The 24177-nt window shown below is 41.9% G+C and overlaps 2 protein-coding genes across 2 annotated transcripts; one reads left to right on the top strand and one right to left on the bottom strand.

Annotated features, from left to right (window-relative positions):
• Positions 1–1780: 1780 nt before the first annotated feature.
• On the bottom strand, positions 1781–19180 carry DPM1 (dolichyl-phosphate mannosyltransferase subunit 1, catalytic). Its single transcript, XM_005899622.3, has 9 exons — positions 18992–19180; positions 15771–15870; positions 11974–12007; positions 10388–10464; positions 10282–10307; positions 8463–8558; positions 5344–5412; positions 3237–3351; positions 1781–2127 (listed from the first exon to the last, which is right to left on the bottom strand). Exons 1-9 carry the CDS (start codon positions 19150–19152, stop codon positions 2023–2025), a joined length of 783 nt encoding a protein of 260 aa, XP_005899684.1. The 5' UTR covers positions 19153–19180; the 3' UTR covers positions 1781–2022.
• A 248-nt stretch (positions 19181–19428) lies between these two features.
• Positions 19429–22811, top strand: MOCS3 (molybdenum cofactor synthesis 3). The gene has a single exon (XM_005899621.3). It carries the CDS (start codon positions 19441–19443, stop codon positions 20842–20844), a length of 1404 nt encoding a protein of 467 aa, XP_005899683.2. The 5' UTR covers positions 19429–19440; the 3' UTR covers positions 20845–22811.
• Positions 22812–24177: the final 1366 nt, after the last annotated feature.

Genomic DNA, 24177 nt, shown 5'->3' with positions numbered 1-24177 from the left:
GATTTTACAGAGACAAAGATGAAGAATCTAATTACATGTTGCAGAAGACACTAGCAACAACTAATATGAAATAAACAAAATAATTTTTAGTTTTTTTTTAGATACCATACTTAGATTCATACAGAGATAATACCAATACAAAGGGAGAACATCTGGATTTCATCCTTGGCCCCATTTACGAAGTAAAAAGGGATGCTGGATTCACATGTAAATGTTTAAATAGATTTTCCAGTGTTTAAGTCACTAGACTTACTACAAAAATGCATCTAAATAGTCCAGATTCTTTTCTAATAACTTCCAAATGGTCCAAATTTTCACTGCCCAAATACTTTACTGTGAATTCCAACAGTGATACTGTTGGAATGATTGTAGGAATAAGAATCAAAAGACTAAAAAAGGCAAAAGGTACCTAACCTACGCCAGTGACATCTGAGAAGGCAATACTTTAGTAGTGAGATCTCTGAGGTGGTTATTTAATCTCTGCTCCACATAGCTGACAATAAAGATTTAACTTTGGGTTTAGATGAAAAAGAAAACATACAAAAAATTATTTGTTATCTTAAAACTAATTTCACATCAGTGATGATAAATTTCCTAGCTGTTATCAGTGATGAGAGAAGTTCTTTCCCCGAGGGGTCCATGGTGGGCTCTGCACAAAAGGGAGACAGAATAGCACTGGCCCTTCTTAGAACATGTTCTGTGAATTCAACCTCGGAACAGGTCATGTTCAAAATGACACCAAAGGTTGTATACTCTGGTATTCATTTCTGCTAAGATCTGTTGGGAATGCAAATGAAAAAATCAGATTTTAAATTGCTTTAGCAGCCAAATTAAACTAGGAAAATGTAGTCAGAGAAATACTGTCCAATAAATATGTTTATTTCATTTAGAGACGCCTCTTCCTTTTACTTGTAAAGGAAAAGTCAACTTGATTTTAAGCTTATTTGCTTAAAGTATGTCTCACTCAAAATTTTAAAAGATACTACATGATCTAAAAGCTATGTTATAATCGGAAACTTATTTGCAGTAAGATCTTATTTGCAATACCTACTTAAAATGGGTAAACAGAGTATCTGTGCTGGCTTTACTGAACAACCTTTTAACTTGCAGAACAGTTTCCTCAAAAGAAGACATCTAGGGGATTCACTCATATGTATGCTTTGTTAAGGGTCCTGAAATAACATGGAGACAAATTATTTTGAGGGAAAAAACAGTTGTTTAAAAATTACTACCGGTGGTAATTCCCTGGCAGTCCAGTGGTTAGGACGTGGTGCTTTCACTGCCAGGGACTCCAGTTCAAGCCCTAGTTGGGGAAGTAGGATCCCAAGGCCTCATGACTTGGCCAAAAAATAAAAATTATTACAGCAGCTAGATTTATGCCTTAATGTCATCAATGTTTATCTTTACCAAAAGAAGTTTGTGCCCAGAAGAGAAAAAAACAACTATGCAATAAAATGTTGTTGCTTCCAATGCACGATATGTATTTTAAACCGACTTGCCCTGACAGGTGAAATGCTCTATCAAGTCAGCAGCTACAAAGACCCAAATTTAAATTGTGCTCTAAATGTATTATCTGGTTTAAGAAATTTGGGGTACATTTTAAAAGAGCAGGAAAGGTGTGTATTTTTCAGTTCATATAGAAACAGCCATATGTGTATTTCATGAATATGATTAGCACTCATCTTACTTCTGACACGTATTAGGTATGAATCCAGTCTTTTTCAAAATCTTCCCCAGGTAAGAAATCCTGCGTTTGTATACTTTAATGAAAGCAGCAGTATTTTTATGCGGAAATTCCATATACCTTTATTTATAGGTCTTAATACAGCAACATGTAAACGAAAAGTGAGAACACTGCTCCTTTTCCTAATCTGACGTATAAAACGGAGTTTCTCCAGAAAACAGACTTGCCTTACCTTATGATTTATGTTCTAAGAGTACACTTTATAAAAATCAGCAACCAGGCTTTTTCCATGTTTAAACTTAATTGAACATGATTAAGTATAAATGAATAACTTTCTTTTATGTAGTAGCAAAGAGAGTCAGTAATCCTTTCAAGAAAGAGACTATTTCATTTCCTCCCAACTTGGATTCACCATAAACACGATCCACAAATGATATTGGAACCTAGTTAAAAAAATATATGTTAAGTGAGTCTTCAAAAATATGAGAAAAGAAGTATAGCAGGCGTACAACAATTACTCATACAACAGAAACAAGATTGTTCCTCTGCTAGCAAGTCCTTCAAGGTTAAGTGCAAATTATGGGATTCTTACAGTAACCACCTGCATCTCCAAGTCTTCAAAATTAAACATAATATGCATATTATCTTAAAATAGGTCATATGAACCAAATCTACTGTTTTGAAAGGCACTGATCCTGAATATTAAGTTGGTTTACTCAAGCTTCAAGGAAAAATTATCATCCAAAAGTAAAATGGCCTGAAATTTTTCCAGTAGTCCATCAAGTTTAGTGTTCGTTTCTCAGTCATGCCCGACTCTTTGCGGCCCATGGACTCTAGCCCACCACACTCCTATGTCCATGGGATTTCCCAGGCAAGAATACTGGAGTGGGTTGCCATCCCCTTCTCCACCATCAAGTTCAGCTGTCGCTATTTTAGCACTAAGCTAAAAAATCTTACAACTTCCCCAAGAGCAGTGGCATTCCAGTCAGCTATTATCCTGCTCTGAATACGAGTATCAAACTGCTCCTCCAGTTCCTGCCCTTTGCATCTACTCATAGACCGTAGGGCAAAAGGGATTCACCAGGCATTTTTTTTTTAAAAAATTAACTAATTTTGGCCACATGGCACGTGGGATCTTAGTACCCCTACCAGGGATCAAACTTGTGCACCCTGCAGTGGAAACGGGAGTCTTAGCCACTGGCCCACCAGGGAGGTCCCACCCCGTTCATTTTTAACTTAAGTAGGTGGCTGACGGTCAAGACTAGGGGAAAAGCAGAAAACAGACTCATCCCATAATGCTGAGTGGTCAGAAGAAAAGGCAAGGATGAAGATACCGGTCACTTTTATTTATTTAAAAGGGAACACTGCCTTCTGTTAAGCTTTAGATCTTGGTATGTCACATATATTAATTTTAAAAGAATGTGAATTTTCACTCTTTTGCATGGACACCTGGAAGCCTTCCACATTTACTCAGTAGTTTATGAAAATTAACCTTTTATTATAAAAAGTCTAAACCTTGTTTCTTTATGAGGAATTGACATTATTTACATACCTCGCCAATAGTATAATTCAGCTGTCTTGCTCGAACAATCATCTCCATCTGGAAAACGTAGCCTTTAGAAATACATTTTCCTATTAATTTCTGTAAAACTTCTTTTCTGTATAACCTATAAGAAATTAAAATGTATATGAACACCTCGATAAATATACATTCCTACATGTACCCTGACCTTTCCAAAAGTTCACTGGTATTTATAAAAACTTAACTTTCACTGGCCATTTGTCTACAGAAAAGTTCTCACAGTTGATGATTATGATACATTTATCTTGAACTGGAAAGGCCATAAAAATATTTGGTAAATAATTTAGGACAATCGTGGAAATGAATCCTTAGTATCTTTTAAAGAGTTATCTTCCTATCACACTATTAGAAATTATTAAAATATGGTAAAGTGAATCATGTGGAGCAAAACCGCCCATTGTTTGTAGTTTCAAAATTTTTCTTGAAATTTAAAGTTGAAAAGGAAGAAACTGTTTCAAATGCTGGGACAACAGAGTTGGTAGATAATGAAGCACAATATAAACTCGATGACAAGAAAGAAGCAATTATCAGGTGTTTCCTCATAAATATCTATGAAGTTTCTGTTTCCTGAGATGTAAATAAATTCCTGGGATAAACTAAGTCCCTCTAGGTTGAGCCTGGTTAAGTTAGAGACAGGAAGTAGGGATCACAAGATTGAGGCAGTACTGGCGGGAACCAGCTATCAGTGACTGAGGTCACAGACAGACAATTAAGACAGATGAATGCACACCCTAACTTTAGAGGGACTGCAAGCCAAAGGCAAAGCTCATCAGGTTTACAAAGAGAGACAGGAGTGGGGAAGTCCTATGGGTGAACTCTAATCTTCTTCGGGAGCTCTGTTTTCAGTCACTGAGGTTAAAAAAAAAATTCCCCCCGAGCCTCAATGTATACAAAGGCAGCAATTTATACCTTTTTTCTTGTAGTTTTTGAGAAAGCTATGAGAGAAAGAGCTAGGTGATGAAGTGACTAGGGGAACTAGGACCCAAAGCAAAGTCCCCATCTCCACAACCAACTAAGCTACCCTGGGTCTTCATTCAAAATCACTGTAACACATGTGGGCTTCATATATTCATCTGCCTCGAAGTGTGGAACTGAAGGATGTATATATGGGTCTGTAGCTATCTTTCATACACCAAACTGTGCTTTCAAAACAACTTACATCTTAATTCTAGAGAAGTTTCATTATCTGACGTCTAATTTGTGATGGCTCCTCTCTTCACTTCTGACTCTCTTACTGTCTCTGAACTGCTATCCAACAGACTTGCAGCTGCATTTGAAGTATTCATTACCTTCAACAGCAGGCTCCTAATTTCTGTATTTGTGTGTTTTAACAAGGGCTTCCCGATGCAGGTTCGATCCCTGGGTTGGGAAGATCTCTGGAAGAGGGCATGGTAACCCACTCCAGTATTCTTGCCTAGAGAATCCCTTGGACAGAGGAGCCTGTTGGGCTATGTCCCATGGGGTCGCAAGGAATTGGACACGACTGAAGCGACTGAGCATGCGCACATGCGTTCTATCAAAGGTCAAAAGAATCAACACTTAATGGATAGAAGCGTGTACCAGGTAATATAATGTAGTAAGTAGTGCATGGAGTCTGGATCTTAAAGGAGATGAGGAGACATTTTAGTTTCAGAGATTAAAAAAAATCTGGCAGTCATCTGGCACCATCATACAAAGTAACCTACTGTATCAAGTCTAAAATTACACAAACACCAAGAAACAAGCAAAAATTTAAAAATCCCAAGGACCCAGCAAGAGGCTTTGCACCACTTAGACAAGAAGTGATGTTCTGAATGAGCAGTCAGTGGTCACCTCAGGCCCAAGGGCTGGGCGGTGACACTCACTGTAAGCACACCAGCCTGTCCTTCCTGCTCTTTAAAAGTACAGTATTTCCCTTAAGAAGATGTTTAGGATTCATTAGCACCTCTAACAACTTCAATCTGCCTTTTTTAGTATTCCAGAACAAAAATGGGGTGGAAATGAGAAGGGTTTCTTTAAGTAAGTCATTATAAAGCAAGAGATTTAGGCAAGAAATTGTAAATAGTAGAAAATATACAGTTACAAGTTTTCACTGTACCTGAAACTTCCTGTTAAATCAGATGCTCCTGGTCGCAGCAAAATCTGAGTTATAAAATTGGCCACACGGCTGTCAAAGAAAACGTTTTCTTTATAAAATACAGTTTCTACACGAAAGAAATACAGCCAAGTGCAGAGTGCTAAAAATGCTATACTAATTTCAAAAATGCAAGAAAAATGTTAACTCTATGGAACAAAGCAAGGATTTGTCAGTGAAAGGAGATCTGACAGTTCTCGTTTTTTACTCTTTGAATAGGTATTTTTTTATTCTTTGAATGTGACGTGTGGAGATGACCTATAAAACAATCATTTTCCAAACACTAGGTAAGAATGGCAATAGATTTTTAACTCCACTTGCATATCTGCCAAAAGTCATAACTTAGGATTGCGGACATCTGTCAAGACAGGAAAAGTGATCTATCAGGGATTTTAAGCTGCTTTTTCAGATTCAAATCACCAAGGGAGGGCTGTTTCCAATCTCAGTTTGCATTAAAATGGTTATTTTTTTTTTTAAGGGTGAAGGTGGGAAAGGGTTTGGGGTTTTGGCCATCTCTGGAAACTGACCTCTACTCTGAGACTATCCATTCTGCTTGGGTTTCTGTAACCCACAGACTGGGTGACTTAAACAACAGATACTCAATTCTCAGTTCTGGAGGCTGAAGAGTCCAAGATAAAGGTGTGTAAACTTGGTTCCTGGTGAGGATCCTGTCCCTAGCCTCCAAATGGTGCCTTCTCACATGGAGGGTGGAGGAGGGGAAAGGCCAGGCTTTCCGGCTTTCTTCTTGAAAGGGCACTAATCCCACCAACAGTGCCCCACCCACATTCAGGACCTCATCTAAACCCACTCACCTCTCCCAAACCCCATTTCCAAACACCAACACTCCCAGGGTAAGGCACACGTGAATTCGGAAACATTCAGCTCGTAGCAATGACTTTAGGGTCTGTGCTTCAAGCACAACGAAGTATCAATCAATTATAAGCTACTACTGACGAATAGCTATTATTAACATTTCAAAAAGATGTAAAGTACACTTGGAAAAAATGACTTTGGTACTGCAGCTGTTTTAGTGTGCTCAGATTCAGAAAACTAGTTGTTCTGGAGGGAGGGAAGGTGGCAGGGAAGCAGCGTGGAAAAAAGTTTCTCTCCAAGGCCAGGGGAACCATCAAGGTGCTCCTTAGGAGAGCCTATTTCATACAAAATACACAGCTAGGGATATAGTTGGGATAATGGCTAATAAAAACATACTCCCCTCCCTTCAATTTGCTTCTGATCGTTAAAAAGAATTCTAAGACATAATTTATCCCACAAAATGAATTTGACCCAAGGAATGTGAGAGTATATGTATTTATGTGTATGTGGTACATATGTATGTATATATTTATACATCTATTCAAGGTAATGCATTTTAAAATTGGGGTCTTTAACCAAAACGCTGCAAGTCCACGGGGTCCCAAACAGCTGGACATGACTGGACAACAACAATCAAAACAACAGCTAGAGTCACAGACTTGGGTTCAAATTCAGGTTCTGGACCATAAAAATGAGACCTTGAGCAAGTGATACATAATCTTTCTCACCAGTTTTTACTATAAAGTCAGTGAAGACATTAAGAAGTCATGACGGATACAACTCAATACAACTAAATGATCCAACCAAAAGTTGCAGACTGTCTCTCATTGGGACTCCCTGATTTTAAATATTAGTTTTAATGACCAAATTCAGAGAGGCCTGAGTCAGTGATCTCACTGACTTGCTGGTCTCAACCGTGGCTGCACAACAGAATCCTCTGAGAACCTGTGAAAACTACTGAGGCTTCTGCACCATCCCTGGAGATCCATTCAAATGGTCTCCAATGTGTGTATGCACAAAGGAGGGGAGGATGAATAGGGAGCAGATGTATATAATTTCCTCCTACATGATTCTGATCCTCAGAAAGAATGAAAACTGCTCATTTATCTAACCCCTTCATTTCACTGAAGATTGAGGCTTTTACATGTTTTAAGTTTCACAGTTACGAGGCAAAACTGAACCTAACAGAACCTTTGACAGGAACGGAGAGTGATAAAAAGTGCTATTAGTAAGAGTTTATACAAGTACTATTAGTAAGAATTCAGGTATGTTGTTACACCAAAAAGCAATAAGCTAGGTAGATCTTTTCGAGATCGAAACATCACTGTCCAACAACCTAGGTGAGATAGACTAAATGTGGTCAACAATTGTTTGTGGGTCTTCCCATCAAGAGGAGGATTCTATTTCTGCATCCCTTGATTACAAGCTTGCTCTGACCAGAGTTTAAAGTGGTGTCAGCCCCAGAGCTGAGCACCCAGGAGTGCTTGCAACTGCAGCTGTGGTGCTTCTGGGTGGTGCCCTCAGGAGGCCACGTAAAGCAGCTGACCCAGCTTTCCAGGTGAGTGGCTACGTGCAGGAGAACTGAGGTGGGCCCAGTCAACAACCAGTACCATATGCTAAACATATGAATGAGGCCATCTTGGAGTTACCAGCACAGCTCACCCTCAAGCCGAAGGAAACTGCATAAATGAGCCCAAGTGAAATCAGCGGAGGAACCAGTAGCCAAACCAAAGAATTTAGAGAAATAATAAATTTGTTTTAAGTCACTTAGCTTTGGGATGGTCTGTTACGCTGTAACAAAAAACTGAAACAGCTTGTTTTACTTCCATTTTATCATGAAGAAAACAAAGCTTAGAAAAGGCAAGATATGCAAGGGACACAGTAATTTAAATGACAGAATCAGGAGTTTAACCCAAGTCTGCCTCCAAAGCTTCACCACTTCATGTTTCTTAGTAAAAGCTGAAATCATGATGTATCTTAAATTATTAGAAAAATATATATTGAAAAGTTATTTAATCCAAAAATAGATGAATAATTCACTTAGAGCTGAAGGTTCACACAGAATAAATTTTGCTGAATTAGATAATTTCTATGAAAGGTTCAAAGGTTTATGCAGATTTTCCCCAAGTGAAAAGCATCCAAAATAAAATACTCTAACACAGGAAAGATTGTAGGTAAGAAGCTACCTGAGAATACTGTTTGGAAGTCACAATCTGATTTCACAAACCCCACATGGTAATTTATTCCAAATACTTTCTATATGTATATACCTGATTATTTTTCTTTTCAAATCCCAGCCATATACACCGCCATTTCCTTTGTAGCGAGTTCCGGAGACAATGTCAAAATTACCCTCCTTTTGCTTCCTGTAGAAAAAATAAATTAGCTATCAATTTAAAAAAGCTGCTGAGCTTTCAATGAAATTGCTAAAGCAAAGCTCGTATGTTTAATTCTAACAGATATCACAAGAAATTCCTTTCTGAAAAGGCTGTGAGTTACTAACTCACACTCCTTCCAGCCATCACTTGTGTCCATTTTCTACCATCTTATTGGTGCTGGGTGTATTGCTTCATAGGTTTTTAATTTTGAAAAACGAACGGGTAGCAAACATGTAACACACGCTTATTTTAATTGCATTTCCCTGACTACATCCCAGGGTGAGCACCTTCTCTTAGGTTTCATGAGCCATTTGCGTTTCTCCTACATACGGCCTGTTTGCATCTCTCATCCATTTTCTAGTCCACTGGTTCCACTGCCTTATCAGGTCAAAGGAGTTTGGGGTACTGGTGATCCAAGCAGAGAAGGTATTTTTGAGGTGACTATGCAGAGATCAAAGGAGTAGTAGTTGGCATTAAGGAGCTGTGACACAGCACTTCAGACAAAGGGGGGGCAGAGGATGAGTTCAGATCGCAAGGCAGGGGCCACTTCACAGAGTGGTTTGAATGCAAGTAAAGGGATGTGGATTCTCCATGTGTTCACAGAACTCCTGGAAGTGTTCTCAACAGGTTGGGGACACGATCTGACTCTGTTTTTCTATTTAGTTTATGTTCAGAACAGCTCCCAAGTTCTTTTTCTGAAAGGTGTCAAGGTTTCTTAGATTTTCTAAAAATGTTTTTACATTACCTGTAAATAAATAGAATTTTGTACCCTTTACTGATATATGCTAATTCTTATGTTACAACATTACTTAAAATTTCCGTATTTAATGACATCTGGTATACCTACAGTCACCGCTGAGTTTATTGAAAATTAATTCAATATTCCATCATTTGGTAAGTTTCATGGGGAAATCCACTGGTGGTTAGGACTCCTGCTTTCACTGCTGAGGGCCCAGGTTCAATCCCTGGTCAGGGAACTAAGATCCCACAAGCTGTGGTGGTTTAGTCGCTTAGTCGTGTCCAATTCTTGTGACCCCACGGACTGTAGCCCGCCAGGCTCCTCTGTCCATGGGATTCTCCAAGCAAGAATACTGGAGTGGGTGGCCTAGCCATGCGGTGCAGCAAAAAGTAAAAAGGTAAGACACCTCTAACTTAGCACTAGGTTGTCTTCAGTATGTTTAAGTGGTTTCCTTCTATTTCTATACTAAAATTTTAAGAAGAAATGGATAGTGAATTTTATGACATACCCTTTAGCACCTATAGATGTAATCAGACTGCCTCCTTTGTTAATGTGATAAATGAATTATTTTGACAGATTCCTGATTTTGGCATTCATTCCTAAAATAAAACCCATCTATTCATAGGGTTTTACCCTTTTGATGCAGGGTTTAATTCCATTTAACAGGGAAGATGTTTTTCATCTTTTTCTATAGCATTTATAGAAATTAACAATGGTTTACAGAAATTTTCTATAGTGTTTACAAAATTAGGTAATAAAGGGATTATTTTTCAGTTAGTCCTCTCAGGGCCCCTAAAATACTTCATTTAGTCTTGTAACTATATTCACATGCCTCAAATCTGTGCACTGGTTTTATTTTTGATAGCAAACTTAAAACAGCATGAGCATTTTAATGAATGAAAAATGAAGTAAAAAATCAATATAAGATAAATGACTTGAATCATAATTCTTTCAAATATTAGAAATACCTACCTAATGAATTCAGGAATAAATTTTGGCTGAAATTAAGAATAAACAGTAGGTCAGTAAAATAGGCTAAGACTATAATAAAGAGCTAATAAAGAAACATACCACTCACATGGTGTGAGAGGTCAGCATCCATGATGATTATGTAGTTGCCTGTGGCATGTTTCATCCCGTGAATATATGCAGTTCCTAAAAAGGAAAACATCTGTACCCATTAAAGGAAGTCACCGGAAATGCTGAGGTCTACATCTCAACAGGGAAGAAACCGCTAAGCATCCCTGAAAAGCCATTAGTCCTCTACAGCTGACAGTGAACTATAACCTCACTTTAGTCCTGGGCACCATCTTGGGATGCCTGGACCCCCACCTAACCTGTCTCTCTGCTTCTGCTCTTCCCATCACTGCTGCCCCACAAAAGCTACCCAGGGACTGTCTTCCACACCTTAAGCCTGGTACACAAGAACCCTGTCTCTGGGGCCACAGGTGCAACTAGCAATTACTTAGCCACGCTTATGCCTAAAGTTCCTCAAGGACTTGGCAGGTAAGGGTAACTGGTCAGGAACAGGAGATGCGAATTCCTGTGTTCTCTAGCCCCAATCCAACACGTATCTTATTAGCAAGGCTGAACTCTTCTGACTTCTGTTAAGAAGTGACTGACTATAGGTTTTTGGATTGCCACTGACTGGTTAGTAATTCTTGGTGGCTTTCAGGGCAGTTTCAAGATTACTTCCATCTTGAAGAACCTTCTGGATTCAGATATTCAGAACATTTGATCATGCCATGAAATCAAGGATCTTCAGGACAGCAGATACTCAATTTCCAAGTACTGTGTTTCCTCCACGCTCCCCCAATTTTTCAGTAATAACACTTTTCAACATAAAACAACTGTGACCAACAACAGAAATAAAGGCATTCAAGATTTTTATCTCAGAACGAGATTGAGTTCATTTGAGATTTTTCTATAACCTCTTACATTGTAAAACCAGAACAGCTTTTTAAAAAAAAAAAAAAAAAAAACCTTTTAAAAACGTTTAAAGAAATGTTCAAGAACTTACAGCTAAGGCAGTGTGCTGGTCCAAATGTTTGCCCTTAGATCCCTTCTCTGTTCTAAATATATCACAGGGTACTATATTTGTTCTCTTGTCAACTGATTTCCAAACAGCTTTGGGAAGCACAGGAAGAAGAGAGATTTCAAGCAGAAGGGGAAAAGTCCAAGAGTCCTCCCCCTTACTCCACCTCTCAGCATGGACCAGATTCCCTCCTCAGCTCCCGCTTCCACCAGGTATCCCTGACTCTACCATTAGAGCTCGTCTGGGCACGTAGCCTGGGTCCCCGGCTCTAAAAACACCTCCATCGCTGCTCCAGCCCCGGGGGGTAGCAGTGACCTCCAGTAGCACTAATCTCTGAGTAACCTCACTCTCCATTGGGCGTCTCAGGAATTCCTTCACTGGTGTGACCAGATGCTCTGTATTAAATCCCTTATATTGAAAGACTTAACAATAGTTTCCGTTTTCCTAAGAGGGCCTTGGTTGATACAGGCAATTCAAGTTAAACCAACTACATGTCATTAAGATCATTAAAAATCATCACAGGAGGTCACTGCATTTTGGCCCTGTTCCAAACTGGGACACTACACGTGGGAAATCTTACCAAGGTAAGGAGCAGGTATGGGGGGGTGGGGATGAGAGGGTCTGCTTACCTAGCCCCAACTTTTTCTCCCGTGGCCTTAGAAGCTGTAAGGATAAGAAATGGCATTTTAACACAAATAATCGAAAATCGAATAAAAACTTTTTAAATAAGTGCTCACTCATTTTAACAGAAACACTGCTGCATTTATTTGAACTTACAGCACAATATGCCTAACATTTTTTGCCAAAATAAAAACTGCATTTAGTAACAAGTAATTTAACAGCTTTTAAGGAAAAGTAACATTCTTTTACCCAAATCCCCCCACCCCAGACAAAATCTTAAAGTCTAGCCCCTCCTCCTCAGTGGAGGAGGGGCTAGAGTTTTTACCCACCAAAAAAACAATGTATTTTTTTGGTCTGCTGTTAAGTCACTTTAGTCCTGTCTGACTCTGTGTGACCCCAGAGAGGGCAGCCCACCGGGCTCCCCCATCCCTGGGATTCTCCAGGCAAGAACACTGGAATGGGTTGCCATTTCCTTCTCCAGTGCATGAAAGTGAAAAGTGAAAGTGAAGTCGCTCAGTGGTGTCTGACTCCCAGTGACCCCATGGACTGCAGCCCACCAGGCTCCTCCGTCCATGGGATTTTCCAGGCAAGAGTACTGGAGTGGGGTTCCATTGCCTTCTCTCAATCTATCTATTGATTCCTTCCTAAGAAAACTGAGGATTTAACTCACTTATACCTTTTTGGAATATTTGATAACCATACTTGTTTTCTCAATTCCGTCTTTGATTTTAAACGTTGACATTTCATCAACTTATCTTGATTTTATGCTTAGATGACCTTATCTCATTCTCTACTGGTCCACTCACATGACTTCAGGTTATATTCCTAAAAGATTTTCTTTCTCTTATTGCTTGTCAATTAAGTCTTTCTACACTTTCTGGTTCACATATAAACCCTGACTTATTTAGATCTTTCCTTTTTTTTCTAAATTTCTGGAAAAGTAGAATGCCAGTGTTTGACACCAAATTTCTGAGGTAGGGGGATGAAGACTCACCACTGAGCATTTCCTATCCACCCCCGGCACTGGGCAGTAAGTAGGCAGCCGGCCTCAGACTGCAAACCTCCAAACAAAGGATTTTCAATTTAATTCAAACAGGTTACACTTTTTAACTACACGCAAGCTGCTGTAGGTCTAGAGGAGAAACAAAGACAAAGTACATTCCTGCCTGGTGAGCTCGTATACAGGAGAGCCAGACATTCAGTCAGTGATCCATGGTAGTTACAATTCACTAAGCAAAATCAAATGACGTGTCAGGTTTTATCTGATGCTGTGCTTGATGGTTACCATCAAAATACTGACCTCATCTGGTATTTGCACTGAAAACTCAAATTCTTTACAGTTTATCTTAGATTTTCTATAACCCTGTGTTTTAGCTTAAAAAAAAAAAACTCATTTTCAAAGAATTTTATTATTTTTAATTTTCAGACTTTCAAAGGTTTATATTAAATAACTCCATCTTTTTTCCCCCCTGAAATATTACTTCCAGTCAGTTTGAAAGGCTAGCTAACAAAGCATCTATGAATATTTTATCTGAGATTTTGTACGGTGGTTCCTAATTTTTCTTCAATTTCCCCCCAACTGAATATACTTATGTGACCTAAAAAGCAAGCAAGTACCATCTTTGGCATAGCTTCTTATTGGTCACACATGCACACACACCCCCAGTAGTTTTCTTAAATGACCTAAAAGTGATAAAATAATGAGTAGGCAATTTCCCTGGTACCACTCAGAAATCGTGACAGTAAATGCTATTTTTTCCCTCATCCTTTTAAATTTTATTAGGTTGATGAGGAAAGCAGAATTCTTTGAAGACCATGTTGTTTTAGAATTTGAGGTCAATTCAGCAGGCACAATCAATCACACCTCAAGGTTGAGGTTCAAAGATAAAAGGATTCAAAACACTGTCAGGCTGATGTTTCCAGGTTAAATGGAACTACACAGTGAGAACATTCTATGCATTATGTGAATCAGTGCAGTGGGCCCTGAACCTATACAAGAGGAACTGAGGAACTGTTGGCCAAAAATATGAATCAACCATTATTGAAAGTCACTGCTAAAAGGATGAAAATCTAAGCTTTTATCTCCTCTGTAAACTTGTACATCTGGAAATATTCAGAGAGGACTGAGGTGTGACAGTTCTGTGAATTGTGCCTGTGAGATGGAAGGAAGCTCCATCACAGGATAGACTTACACTGTACGTAAGCGTAACATATTTCCTGGGACTTTGCTGATGGTCCAGTGGCTAGGACTCTGACCTTCCAATGCAGGGGGCCCAGGATCAATCCTTGGTCTGGGAACTAGAACCTGCATACTACAACTAAGACCTGTCACAGCCAAATAAATTCAAAAAAAGACAGTGTCACACACTTCCTTTCAACTCTTCTCATTAACTAAGCTCTCCTGTGACTGCATAGAAATTATTTCATTATTGGGATTAATCAAGAATATGTGAACTCAGAGTCTATTTTGTTTGATGCTTAATTGCTACTTCTTGAAGTGCAAGTATCAATAAAGGTTCTCCAAGAGACTTCTTTATGCATATACCAAAGGGCTCTCTTTGGCACGAGGTGGTAATTTTGCTGGCAAAGGGACGTCTGATGATGCCCAGAGGTATTTCTGGTTGCTGCACTGCGGGGGTCACTGCTGCATCTTGTGGGTAGAGTCCAGAGCTGATGCTGAACATCCTGTAACATACAGGACAGTCCCTCACAGTGAAGACCCTCAGGTCCCAAGGTCAGTAGTGCCAAGACTGAGAAATTCTCATCCATGCAAATTATAAAATACTGTCTAAAATGTGTTTTCTAATTAAATCTGGATGTAACTGTTTTTGGCCCAAGAACTGGCTGAAGTAAACTAAAAAATCTACTCCAGCATTCATAAAGGCAAACCATTGATCAAAAATAAAAATGCCCAAGTTACTCCTGTAGAACAACAGGCTTTAAGGTACAGTGAGAAAGTTTAAGACTTAGAAACTCAGTCTATTTCACAAGACTATCCTACAGATAAAACTGCCAGGTTCTTTGAAAAATCATGTTTCACATGAAAACAACCAGTCACCTTTCCCAGCTACAAGCTTTTAGCTGCAGATAGCATTCTCTACTGAAAGGACGAGAACACCTACAGAAAGTGAGCAAGAGAGATCAAGGCACGCATTCCTTTTTTGTGTGTGTGTGTGTAATAAAGTTTTATTAAAGTATAAAGGAGATAGAGAAAGCTTCTGACATAGGCATCAGAAGGGGGTAGAAAGAGTACCCCAAGGCACGCATTCCTAACTGCAACCTAGCTTTAAAACTTGTTGTTTAGTTACTGAGTTGTGTCCAACTCTTTTGAGACGCCATGGACTGCAGCTCACGAGGCTCCTCTGTCCATGGGATTTTCCAGACAAGAATACTGGAGTGGCTTGCCATGTTCTTCTCCAGGGGATCTTCCTGATGCAGGGATCAAACCCAAGTCTTCCTGCACTGGCAGGAGAATTCTTTACCACTGAGTCAGCAGGGAAGTTCCCAGTTCTATAATACTTCTGAATTCAGTATCATGCTTTAATTCTGCCCTTCAAGGAAACTGATTTGCAGAGTCAGACATAAAGAGTTCATCCAAAGGCCCACTGTTCTGCTGTAAATCTACCAATGACTCAACATACCAAAGGTATGTAAAACCTCAAGCACAATGAAAATGTATCTAAATCCCAAGCATATATCAGTGCTCTTTATCTTTTCAGTTTCCAGACAGACGGAATCCAAGCACTGTTCATTTATCATCTTTCCCCCATATAAAGGTAATTGATATGATAGAAAAATGACTTACAATTCTGTCTGACCCATAGATCTTCTCCAACTGCTCAGCAATGTCCCTTGTTCCATCTGGGCTTCCATCATCTATGATTATAATTTCATAGTTGAAACCACTAAAATAAAAAAAAAATTAAATTTGTATTGCTTGGAGACAGTAGTCTGAAACGAAAAAACAATTTAAAAGTCACTAACTCCCCCCTAGTGTAAGTGGCAATTTATTGCCATGTTAATTAACAAGGAAAACTTCAATTATCAATTGAAATAAATGTCAAATATTCAGAATGTCACTTCCAAACTATGTAAGTGAAAGTCGCTCAGTCGTGTCTGAGTCTTTGCAACCCCATGGACTATAGAGTCCATGGAATTCTCTAGGCCAAAATACTGGAATGGGTAGCCTTTCCCTTCTCCAGGGGATCTTCCCAATCCACGGATTGGACCCAGGTCTTCCACATTCCAGGCGGATTCTTTATCAGTTGAACCACAAGGGAAGCCCGCCAGGTGCCCTGGGGCCAGCAAGAGCAACTCTTGCTTATTGCTGGGCCCGGCTGCTGGAAAATGCTCCTGTACAGTCCTGCTGCTGCTAAGTCGCTTCAGTCATGTCCGACTCTGTGCGACTCCACAGGCTCCCCTGTCCCTGGGATTCTCCAGGCAAGAATACTGGAGTGGGGTGCCACTGCCTTCTCCAATACAATCCTGAGATGTTAAAATTCTCACACATAAAACATATTCTTTTGTTAAAAAAAATTACTGATCATATATTTATATATGACAGGATATCATATGAAATCTTACTTATCCACTTGGGAAATTTTATTTTGTGAAAGTGAAGTTGCTCAGTCGTGTCCGACTCCCAGCGACCCCACGGACTGCAGCCTACCAGGCTCCTCCGTCCATGGGATTTTCCAGACAAGAGTACTGGAGTGGGGTGCCACTGCCTTCTCCAATACAATCCTGAGATGTTAAAATTCTCACACATAAAACATATTCTTTTGTTAAAAAAAATTAGTGATCATATATTTATATATGACAGGACATCATATGAAATCTTACTTATCCACTTGGGAAATTTTATTTTAAAAATACATTTAAAAGGTATCAAGTCAGCTGAGTGGCTCTGGATGATTATTCTTTTTAATCCCCAACAGATTTAAATAACGAATCAGGAATCTGATTTTATTTCACCCTTAAAAAAACCCCACTTGAGGATGGTGATAGTCTTTGATACCACTATTTCAAATAATTGTACCTATTACCCCACACTATCAAATAAAAAGCACAGAACTACAAAAGACGTCAGTGCTTCTGAATTAAGGTCTTTCTATAGTTCTCATTAACTTCACGTGATAGTTTGCACTCAAAAAACAAGTCAGCAGAATACTTGGCAAGCTGCACCTGTGCTCACCATCACATCTTCCACCACCCCCTTTAAAGAAGACATTCTTTTTGTTAACTTTACTGGTAAACTTATGGGGAAAGAGGAGGTACAGATAAACCCCCATAACACAACATTATGTTTCCTCTGGTCCTGCTTTAAGAAACAAATGCACGGAAAACAACCAGAAAACACATTCCACTGTTAAAATGCTTTAAAAAAAAAAAACACAAAAGTCAGCCCCCAGCACACTTGGAAGAAAGCAAAACCCAGCCTATCTATTCTCTAACAGCAAAGACGACTTCAGTTCCCCACAGGGCACTAAATCTGGGCATGCGCTTTACAAGTCAAAACCAGTTAAGATGTTGATTCTATTTGTGGTGCTGAGATACTTCATTCATAAGCAAAATTACTCCCCTCTACACTTCAAAGCACCAAGACCACCTGAGGAAGAGGTAGCTAAAAGGAATCAAGCTGAGCAGACTTTAGGTAATTTGACTGCCACCTGAAAAGAAAACAGTTGTTCCCCATTAAACTTCATTCTCCACCCAGAAATCACTAAAGATAAACTGCACTACATCAAAGAACAGAGCAAAAAAACACCGTATAATCATGAAACAAGCCAGGACAAGATCAGCTACACGACAGTTTCTCTAACTGGGAAAAGAGTTTGAGAAATCAAAATAGAAATTTTTTAAAAAAGTTAAAAGCCATGAATAAAAACTTTGAAAAGCCATGAATGTGAAGATAATGATTTGATTCAAATAATTATAATCAAACAGCAGTGTTTTTCACTTATCAGTATTTCCCACGATGTAGGTTTAATAAAGCTGGCTGGTTCGTGAGGATAAAGGCCCCCTCTGATGAACGTTGCAGAATTCTAAGCTGGTATAATTTTTTTTGACAGCAATTTGGCATTAACTACCAATCTTAAGCACATCTCTGTCGACTCAGCAATTCGACCGCGAAGACTTTACCTCGGGTATACTAGTAAAAGAACGAATGCGTAAGGGGCACTTACTACAAATACGTCGTGAACAAAGTCTCCGTTCTCATTTGTAAAACAAAAGTCAAAAGAGGAAAAACAAAGTCTGGAAATAACTCGTTCTCGATTGAGAAGACTCGGTTGGAAAAATAAAAGCTATATGGTATTATCTAATTTTCAAAGCACTGTAATTTGAGAAGTTTGTATATGCTGATACCTAAAGATCAAAGATTTATACACGATCCCCAAAACAAGGTAATTCGTACTAATAGCATTTTCTGAAGACAGAAAAACGAAAAACTTTAAACATTTTCAAACTCTAACATCAACACCTCCCAGTTTTGTTTTTTTTTTTAAACAATCACATCAAACATCCACCTGCGAGTCTGCCCTTCTGCCTTCTCCAGAAGGGTTGCCCAGCCCAGCAGCAGCTCCCTAACCCACAGGGCCCAAACCTCCTGCTTACATAAGCCCTCGGAACGGGGGCGGGAGACAGCGGGCTCGCTCAGAGTCCCGGCTCCGGCCACAGCGCCCGATCGTCTACATAAGGGAGAAGCGAGGTCAGGTTTTCGGACCCGCAGGCATTAAAAAGGGTGGCCAGCCCTTCTAAGAAAAGGCGGGCAGAGGGCCGTCGGGGAGTGTACAATAAAGAAGTGCTTCAGAAAACCCAAGGGCGCGACTAAGAATCCGAGAGACGAAGAGAAGCGCAGAGGAATCCGCCTCTGCTTTCCTCGCAGGGTGGCGTCCTCCCCAGGGTCTCCCGCGGGGGCCGAAGAGAGGCCGGGCAGGGCCGCCTCGCGCAGCCGCCAACGGCCGACACCCAGGCCCGGAAAGCCAGCTCATCTCATTTCTCGGGGAGGGCGGCCCGGCGCGCTACCTCTCGGAGAAGCTCTTCACCAGCAGCCACACGATGAACGGTAAGTTCTCGCGCTCGTTGTACGTGGGCAAAAGCACTGAATACTTGTCTTGCCGCGAGACGCGCCCCTTCGGCTCCCGCCGAGACCTAGGAGAGCTACGACTTGCTTCCTCGGCAGCCATGGCGGAACTGCGCGACAGGCCGGAAGCAGAAATACGTCACGCGGGGCGGAAGGCTAAGGATTGGACTGGACCAAATCCCGAGAAGGGGGGGTGGTCTATGTGGACGAGTTCTAGTCTTCCTAAGGTTCATTTCGCAGTTCCTTTGGAAACAGTAAGAACTTGTGAGTCTTTCACTGAGTCTGAGGGTGGCGCAAGAAATGCAGGTCCATTTATCACCTGGCTCAAGCTCCATAAAGTTTTTGTTTTGGTTTACTCCGGCCTCGCGACGAAGAAAAGCCGGAAACGGAAATGCCTTTAACGACGACTTCCGGAAAGAAGCCCGGCATGGCGGCCAGGGAGGAGGTGCTGGCCCTACAGGCCGAAGTCGCGCAGCGTGAGGAGGAGCTGAGTTCCCTGAAGCAGAGGTTGGCGGCAGCCCTTTCGACGGGGCAGGAGTCAGCGCGCTCGGTTCCGGTGTCGCCCCTGCCTCCCAGGGCCGCCCTGTCCCGAGAGGAGATCCGGCGCTACAGCCGGCAGCTCGTGCTGCCGGAGCTGGGCATGCAGGGGCAGCTGCGCCTGGCGGCCGCGGCCGTACTCGTAGTAGGCTGCGGGGGGCTCGGCTGCCCACTGGCGCAGTACCTGGCCGCAGCCGGCGTCGGCCGCCTGGGCCTCGTGGACTACGACGTGGTCGAAGCGAGCAACCTGGCCCGCCAGGTGCTGCACGGCGAGGCCCTGGCCGGCCAGGCCAAGGTCTTTTCGGCGGCCGCTGCCCTGCGCCGCCTCAATTCAGCGGTGGAGTGCGTACCCTACGCCCAGGCGCTGACCCCGGCCACGGCGCTGGACCTCGTCCGCCGCTACGACGTGGTGGCCGACTGCTCCGACAACGCGCCCACCCGCTACCTGGTGAGCGACGCTTGTGTGCTCGCCGGCCGGCCCCTGGTGTCCGCCAGCGCGTTGCGTTTCGAGGGCCAGCTCACGGTCTACCACTATGGCGGGGGGCCTTGCTATCGCTGCGTGTTCCCCCGGCCACCCCCGGCGGAGACGGTGACCAGCTGCGCGGATGGCGGGGTGCTCGGGGCGGTCACCGGGGTCCTGGGCTGCCTGCAGGCGTTGGAAGTGCTGAAGACCGCTGCGGGCCTGGGCCCCTCTTACAGCGGCCGCCTGTTGCTTTTTGACGCACTCCGAGGCGATTTCCGCTGTATCCGGCTGCGGAGGCGCAGGCCCGACTGTGCCGCCTGCGGGGAGCGGCCCACCGTGACCGACCTGCAAGACTACGAAAGCTTCTGCGGTTCGTCGGCCACGGATAAGTGCCGCTCCCTCCGGTTGCTGAGCCCGGAGGAGCGGATTTCCATTACGGACTATAAGCGACTTCTGGATTCTAGGTCACCCCACCTGTTGCTGGACGTCAGGCCTCAAGTGGAGGTGGACATCTGTCGTCTGCCTCACGCCCTGCACATCCCTTTGAAAAGTTTGGAACGGAGGGATGCGGAGAGCCTGAAAGTCTTGGGAGAAGCCATCCGGGAAGGGAAGCAGGGCGCACAGGAAGGGGCGTCTGTCCCCATTTATGTGATTTGCAAACTGGGCAATGACTCCCAGAAAGCTGTGAAGATCTTGCAGTCCTGGGCAGACTTGGACTCTTTAACAGTTAAGGACGTTGTCGGGGGGCTCATGGCCTGGGCTGCCAAAATCGATGGAACGTTCCCGCAGTACTGAGGTGGCCGGTGGAATCTGACCAGCGAAGGGTGTGGGTTGCCATGTTACCTAAAGTTTTTTCACCTTTATTTATTTGCACTTTTTCCCCAGTAATGTATGGAGGAGCCTGGGATTCTACAGTACCTGTGATTAGGTGGACTACTTTTTATAAGAATCTTTTAAATTGTAATTTATCGAATAATGTAGTTATTGGGGTTATGACAATGTTCCTGTGACCTGTCTTATGTTTGCAGCACTTGCTGCAAGTAGTGTGTTTTAAATTCAGGTCATTCGCCTGCCCTGCGCCCCTCCCCCCGCCAAAATAAAAAGCTTTTCAGCATGTGAGGGCGATCTGGTTGTAATATACTTGCCCCTTTGACCGCCAGGGTTGATGTGACCGACCTGGCTAGCTAGGTGGGTGTTTCCTTCCTCCTTCACTGCTCCCATGAGCGTTTCTCCCGAAGCTGTGCCCTCAGTGAAATCGCACAGCCATCCCTGGTGGAGGAGGACGGGTCTTCAGTAAAGGGCCTAGGAGTAGCTGTGCTTTCCCCATAGAACTTCCAAGCAAGCTGCCAAGTTTACTCTTTAAATTGTACATTTTAATGCTTGGAAAGGTGTAGTAAACTTAGTTGATTACAGATAAAATAGTTAAGCTCAGTTTATTGTTTACTAAGACATTCAGACTATTTTGGGGGGCTCCAAAATCACTGCAGATGGTGACTGCAGCCATGAAATTAAAAGACGCTTAACTCCTTGGAAGGAAAGTTAGGACCAACCTAGATAGCATACTGAAAAGCAGAGACATTACTTTGCCAACAAAGGTCCGTCTAGTCAAGGCTGTGGTTTTTCCTTTGGTCGTGTATGGATGTGAGAGTTGGACTGTGAAGAAAGCTGAGTGCCGAAGAATTGATGCTTTTGAACTGTGGTGTTGGAGAAGACTCTTGAGAGTCCCTTGGACTGCAAGGAGATCCAACCAGTCCATTCTGAAGGAGATCAGCCCTGGGATTTCTTTGGAGGGAATGATGCTGAAGCTGAAACTCCAGTACTTTGGCCACCTCATGCGAAGAGTTGACTCATTGGAAAAGACTCTGATGCTGGGAGGGATTGGGGGCAAGAAGAGAAGGGGACGCCAGAGGATGAGATGGCTGGATGGCATCACTGACTTGATGGACGTGAGTCTCAGTGAACTCTGGCAGTGTGTGATGGACAGGCAGGCCTGGCGTGCTGCGATTCATGGGGTTGCAGAGTCAGACACGACTGAGTGACTGAACTGAAGACATTTTGGGGGTGTTATTTCTACTTCAAGTGCTGAAATACGTCCTAGAGCAGTGGTCCCCAACCATTTTGGCACCAGGGGCTGATTTCATGGAAGACATGTTTGGCGGTGGAGGGGTGGGGGCAGATAATTTTGGTTTCCATCACTCACCTCTCCACTTTGTAGTCTGTACATAACAAGCCACCAACCAGGACTGGGGTTCTGGATGCCTTTTATAGAGAAATCAGTATTAAAATGTAAATTATTTAAACATTAAAATTACCTGGGACGTGGTCACTTTATTGTTTTGAATTAATAGCCAAATAAGATACTTACAGTCTAGTAAGATAGAAACCGTGTTTGTAGTTTGTCAGTTTCTTTTATAAATCACTGATTTTTTTTCTAGATTTAGTTTCAGGTTCCACCTTCTGTTGTGCAAATAGATATTTCTAAACTGTTGTGTGGCTTGCTTTGAAATCTTCAGGTCCAAGTCCCAACTTTCTGCCCTCCCCTGTCCTTTTTTCTATGTTCAATCTGTTATTTTTATTTTTCACTTTACTGTGTGGCCAGGATGCCAAATACAATATTGAATTAAAGTGAAATAATACACATTTCTTCTCTCCTCCGCAATTTTGGGTGAAAAACTTTGAATATGTGACCAATATTACCTGTTATTGCTTTACTGTAGGTAAATAACCTCTCTCTGATTAAATTTCTATTTACAATTTGCTAAGAGTTTTCATTGAATTCATCAAATGCTTTTTCTACATTCTTATGTGTGTTTTCTCTTCTGTTAACATTGTGAATTCCTTTTTTTTTTTAATCATGGCAAACAAACACATAAACTTCACCCTCCTGACAGTCTCCATGTGTACAAAACCAGATTCCAGAAGCCCCCATCCTTCATGACTGAGACTTTACACCTACAGAGCATCTCCCCATCACTCCCCTTTAATGTACCTTTTGTATCTTTTAATCTGTTCCAGCATTTTATGTTGGTTTTCTTATGCAACAGCATTTTCATGAAATGGCAGGTAGTCTGCCCAACTTCCAACATATACAACAAAATTAAAAGCGAACATGTGGCCTATGAGTGTATATTAGAGTCAACCCACATATCCAAAGGGAGCCTCTCTTCTCCAGCTGATTGTTGTATGCAAGCTTATAATTGTCAGAAATCACAGATATAAAAGTAAAATGTTTGCATCTCTGAGTACAACTTTTAAAGTTTCAAAGCATTATGGGCCAGGACTTCTATGGTGGTCCGGTGGTTAAAAATCTGTCTGCCAATGCCGGGGACACAAGTTCAATCCCTGGTCTGGGAAGACTCCATGTGTCTTGGGGCAGCTAAGCTTAGGCATCTATCTACAGAGCCTGCGCTCCCTACAGTGCATGCTCCACAGCGGGAGAAGCCACCAGGATGAGGCACTCCAGCACAGACAAAGATACCTTATTAACTGTGAAAAAGATCTTGCAGTCTAAGGGACTCTCAAGAGTCTTCTCCAACACCACAGCTCAAAAGCATCAATTCCTCTGCTCAGTTTTCTTTATGGTCCAACTCTGACGTCCATACATGACTACTGGGAAAACCATAGCTTTGACTAGACGGACCTTTGTCAGCAAAGTAATGTCTGCTTTTTAATATGCTATCTAGGCTGGTCATAACTGTTCTTCCGAGGAGCAAGCATCTTGATTTAATGGTAGTCACCATCTGCAGTGATTTTGGAGCCCAAGAAAATAAAAGTCTGTCACTGTTCCCATTATTTCCCCATCTATTTGCCATGAAGTGATGGGACTGGATGCCATGATCTTAGTTTTTTGAATGTTGAGTTTTAAGCCAGCTTTTTCACTCTCCTCTTTCATCAAGAGGCTCTTTAGTTCCTCTTCGCTTTTGGCCATGAGGGTGGTGTCTGCGTATCTGAGGTTATTGATATTTCTCTGGGCAATCTTAATTCCAGCTTGTGCTTCATCCAGCCTAGCATTTCTCATGATATACTCTACATATAAATTAAATAAGCAGGGTGACAATATACAACCTTGATGTACCTCTTTCCCAATTTGGAACCAGTCCATTGTTCATGTCTGGTTCTAACTGTTGG

This window comes from Bos mutus, chromosome 13, assembly GCF_027580195.1.
Source record: "Bos mutus isolate GX-2022 chromosome 13, NWIPB_WYAK_1.1, whole genome shotgun sequence".
Lineage (NCBI taxonomy): Eukaryota > Metazoa > Chordata > Mammalia > Artiodactyla > Bovidae > Bos > Bos mutus.
Note: the sequence above shows the minus strand (reverse complement) of the source record. Positions and strands in the feature narration are given on the sequence as shown.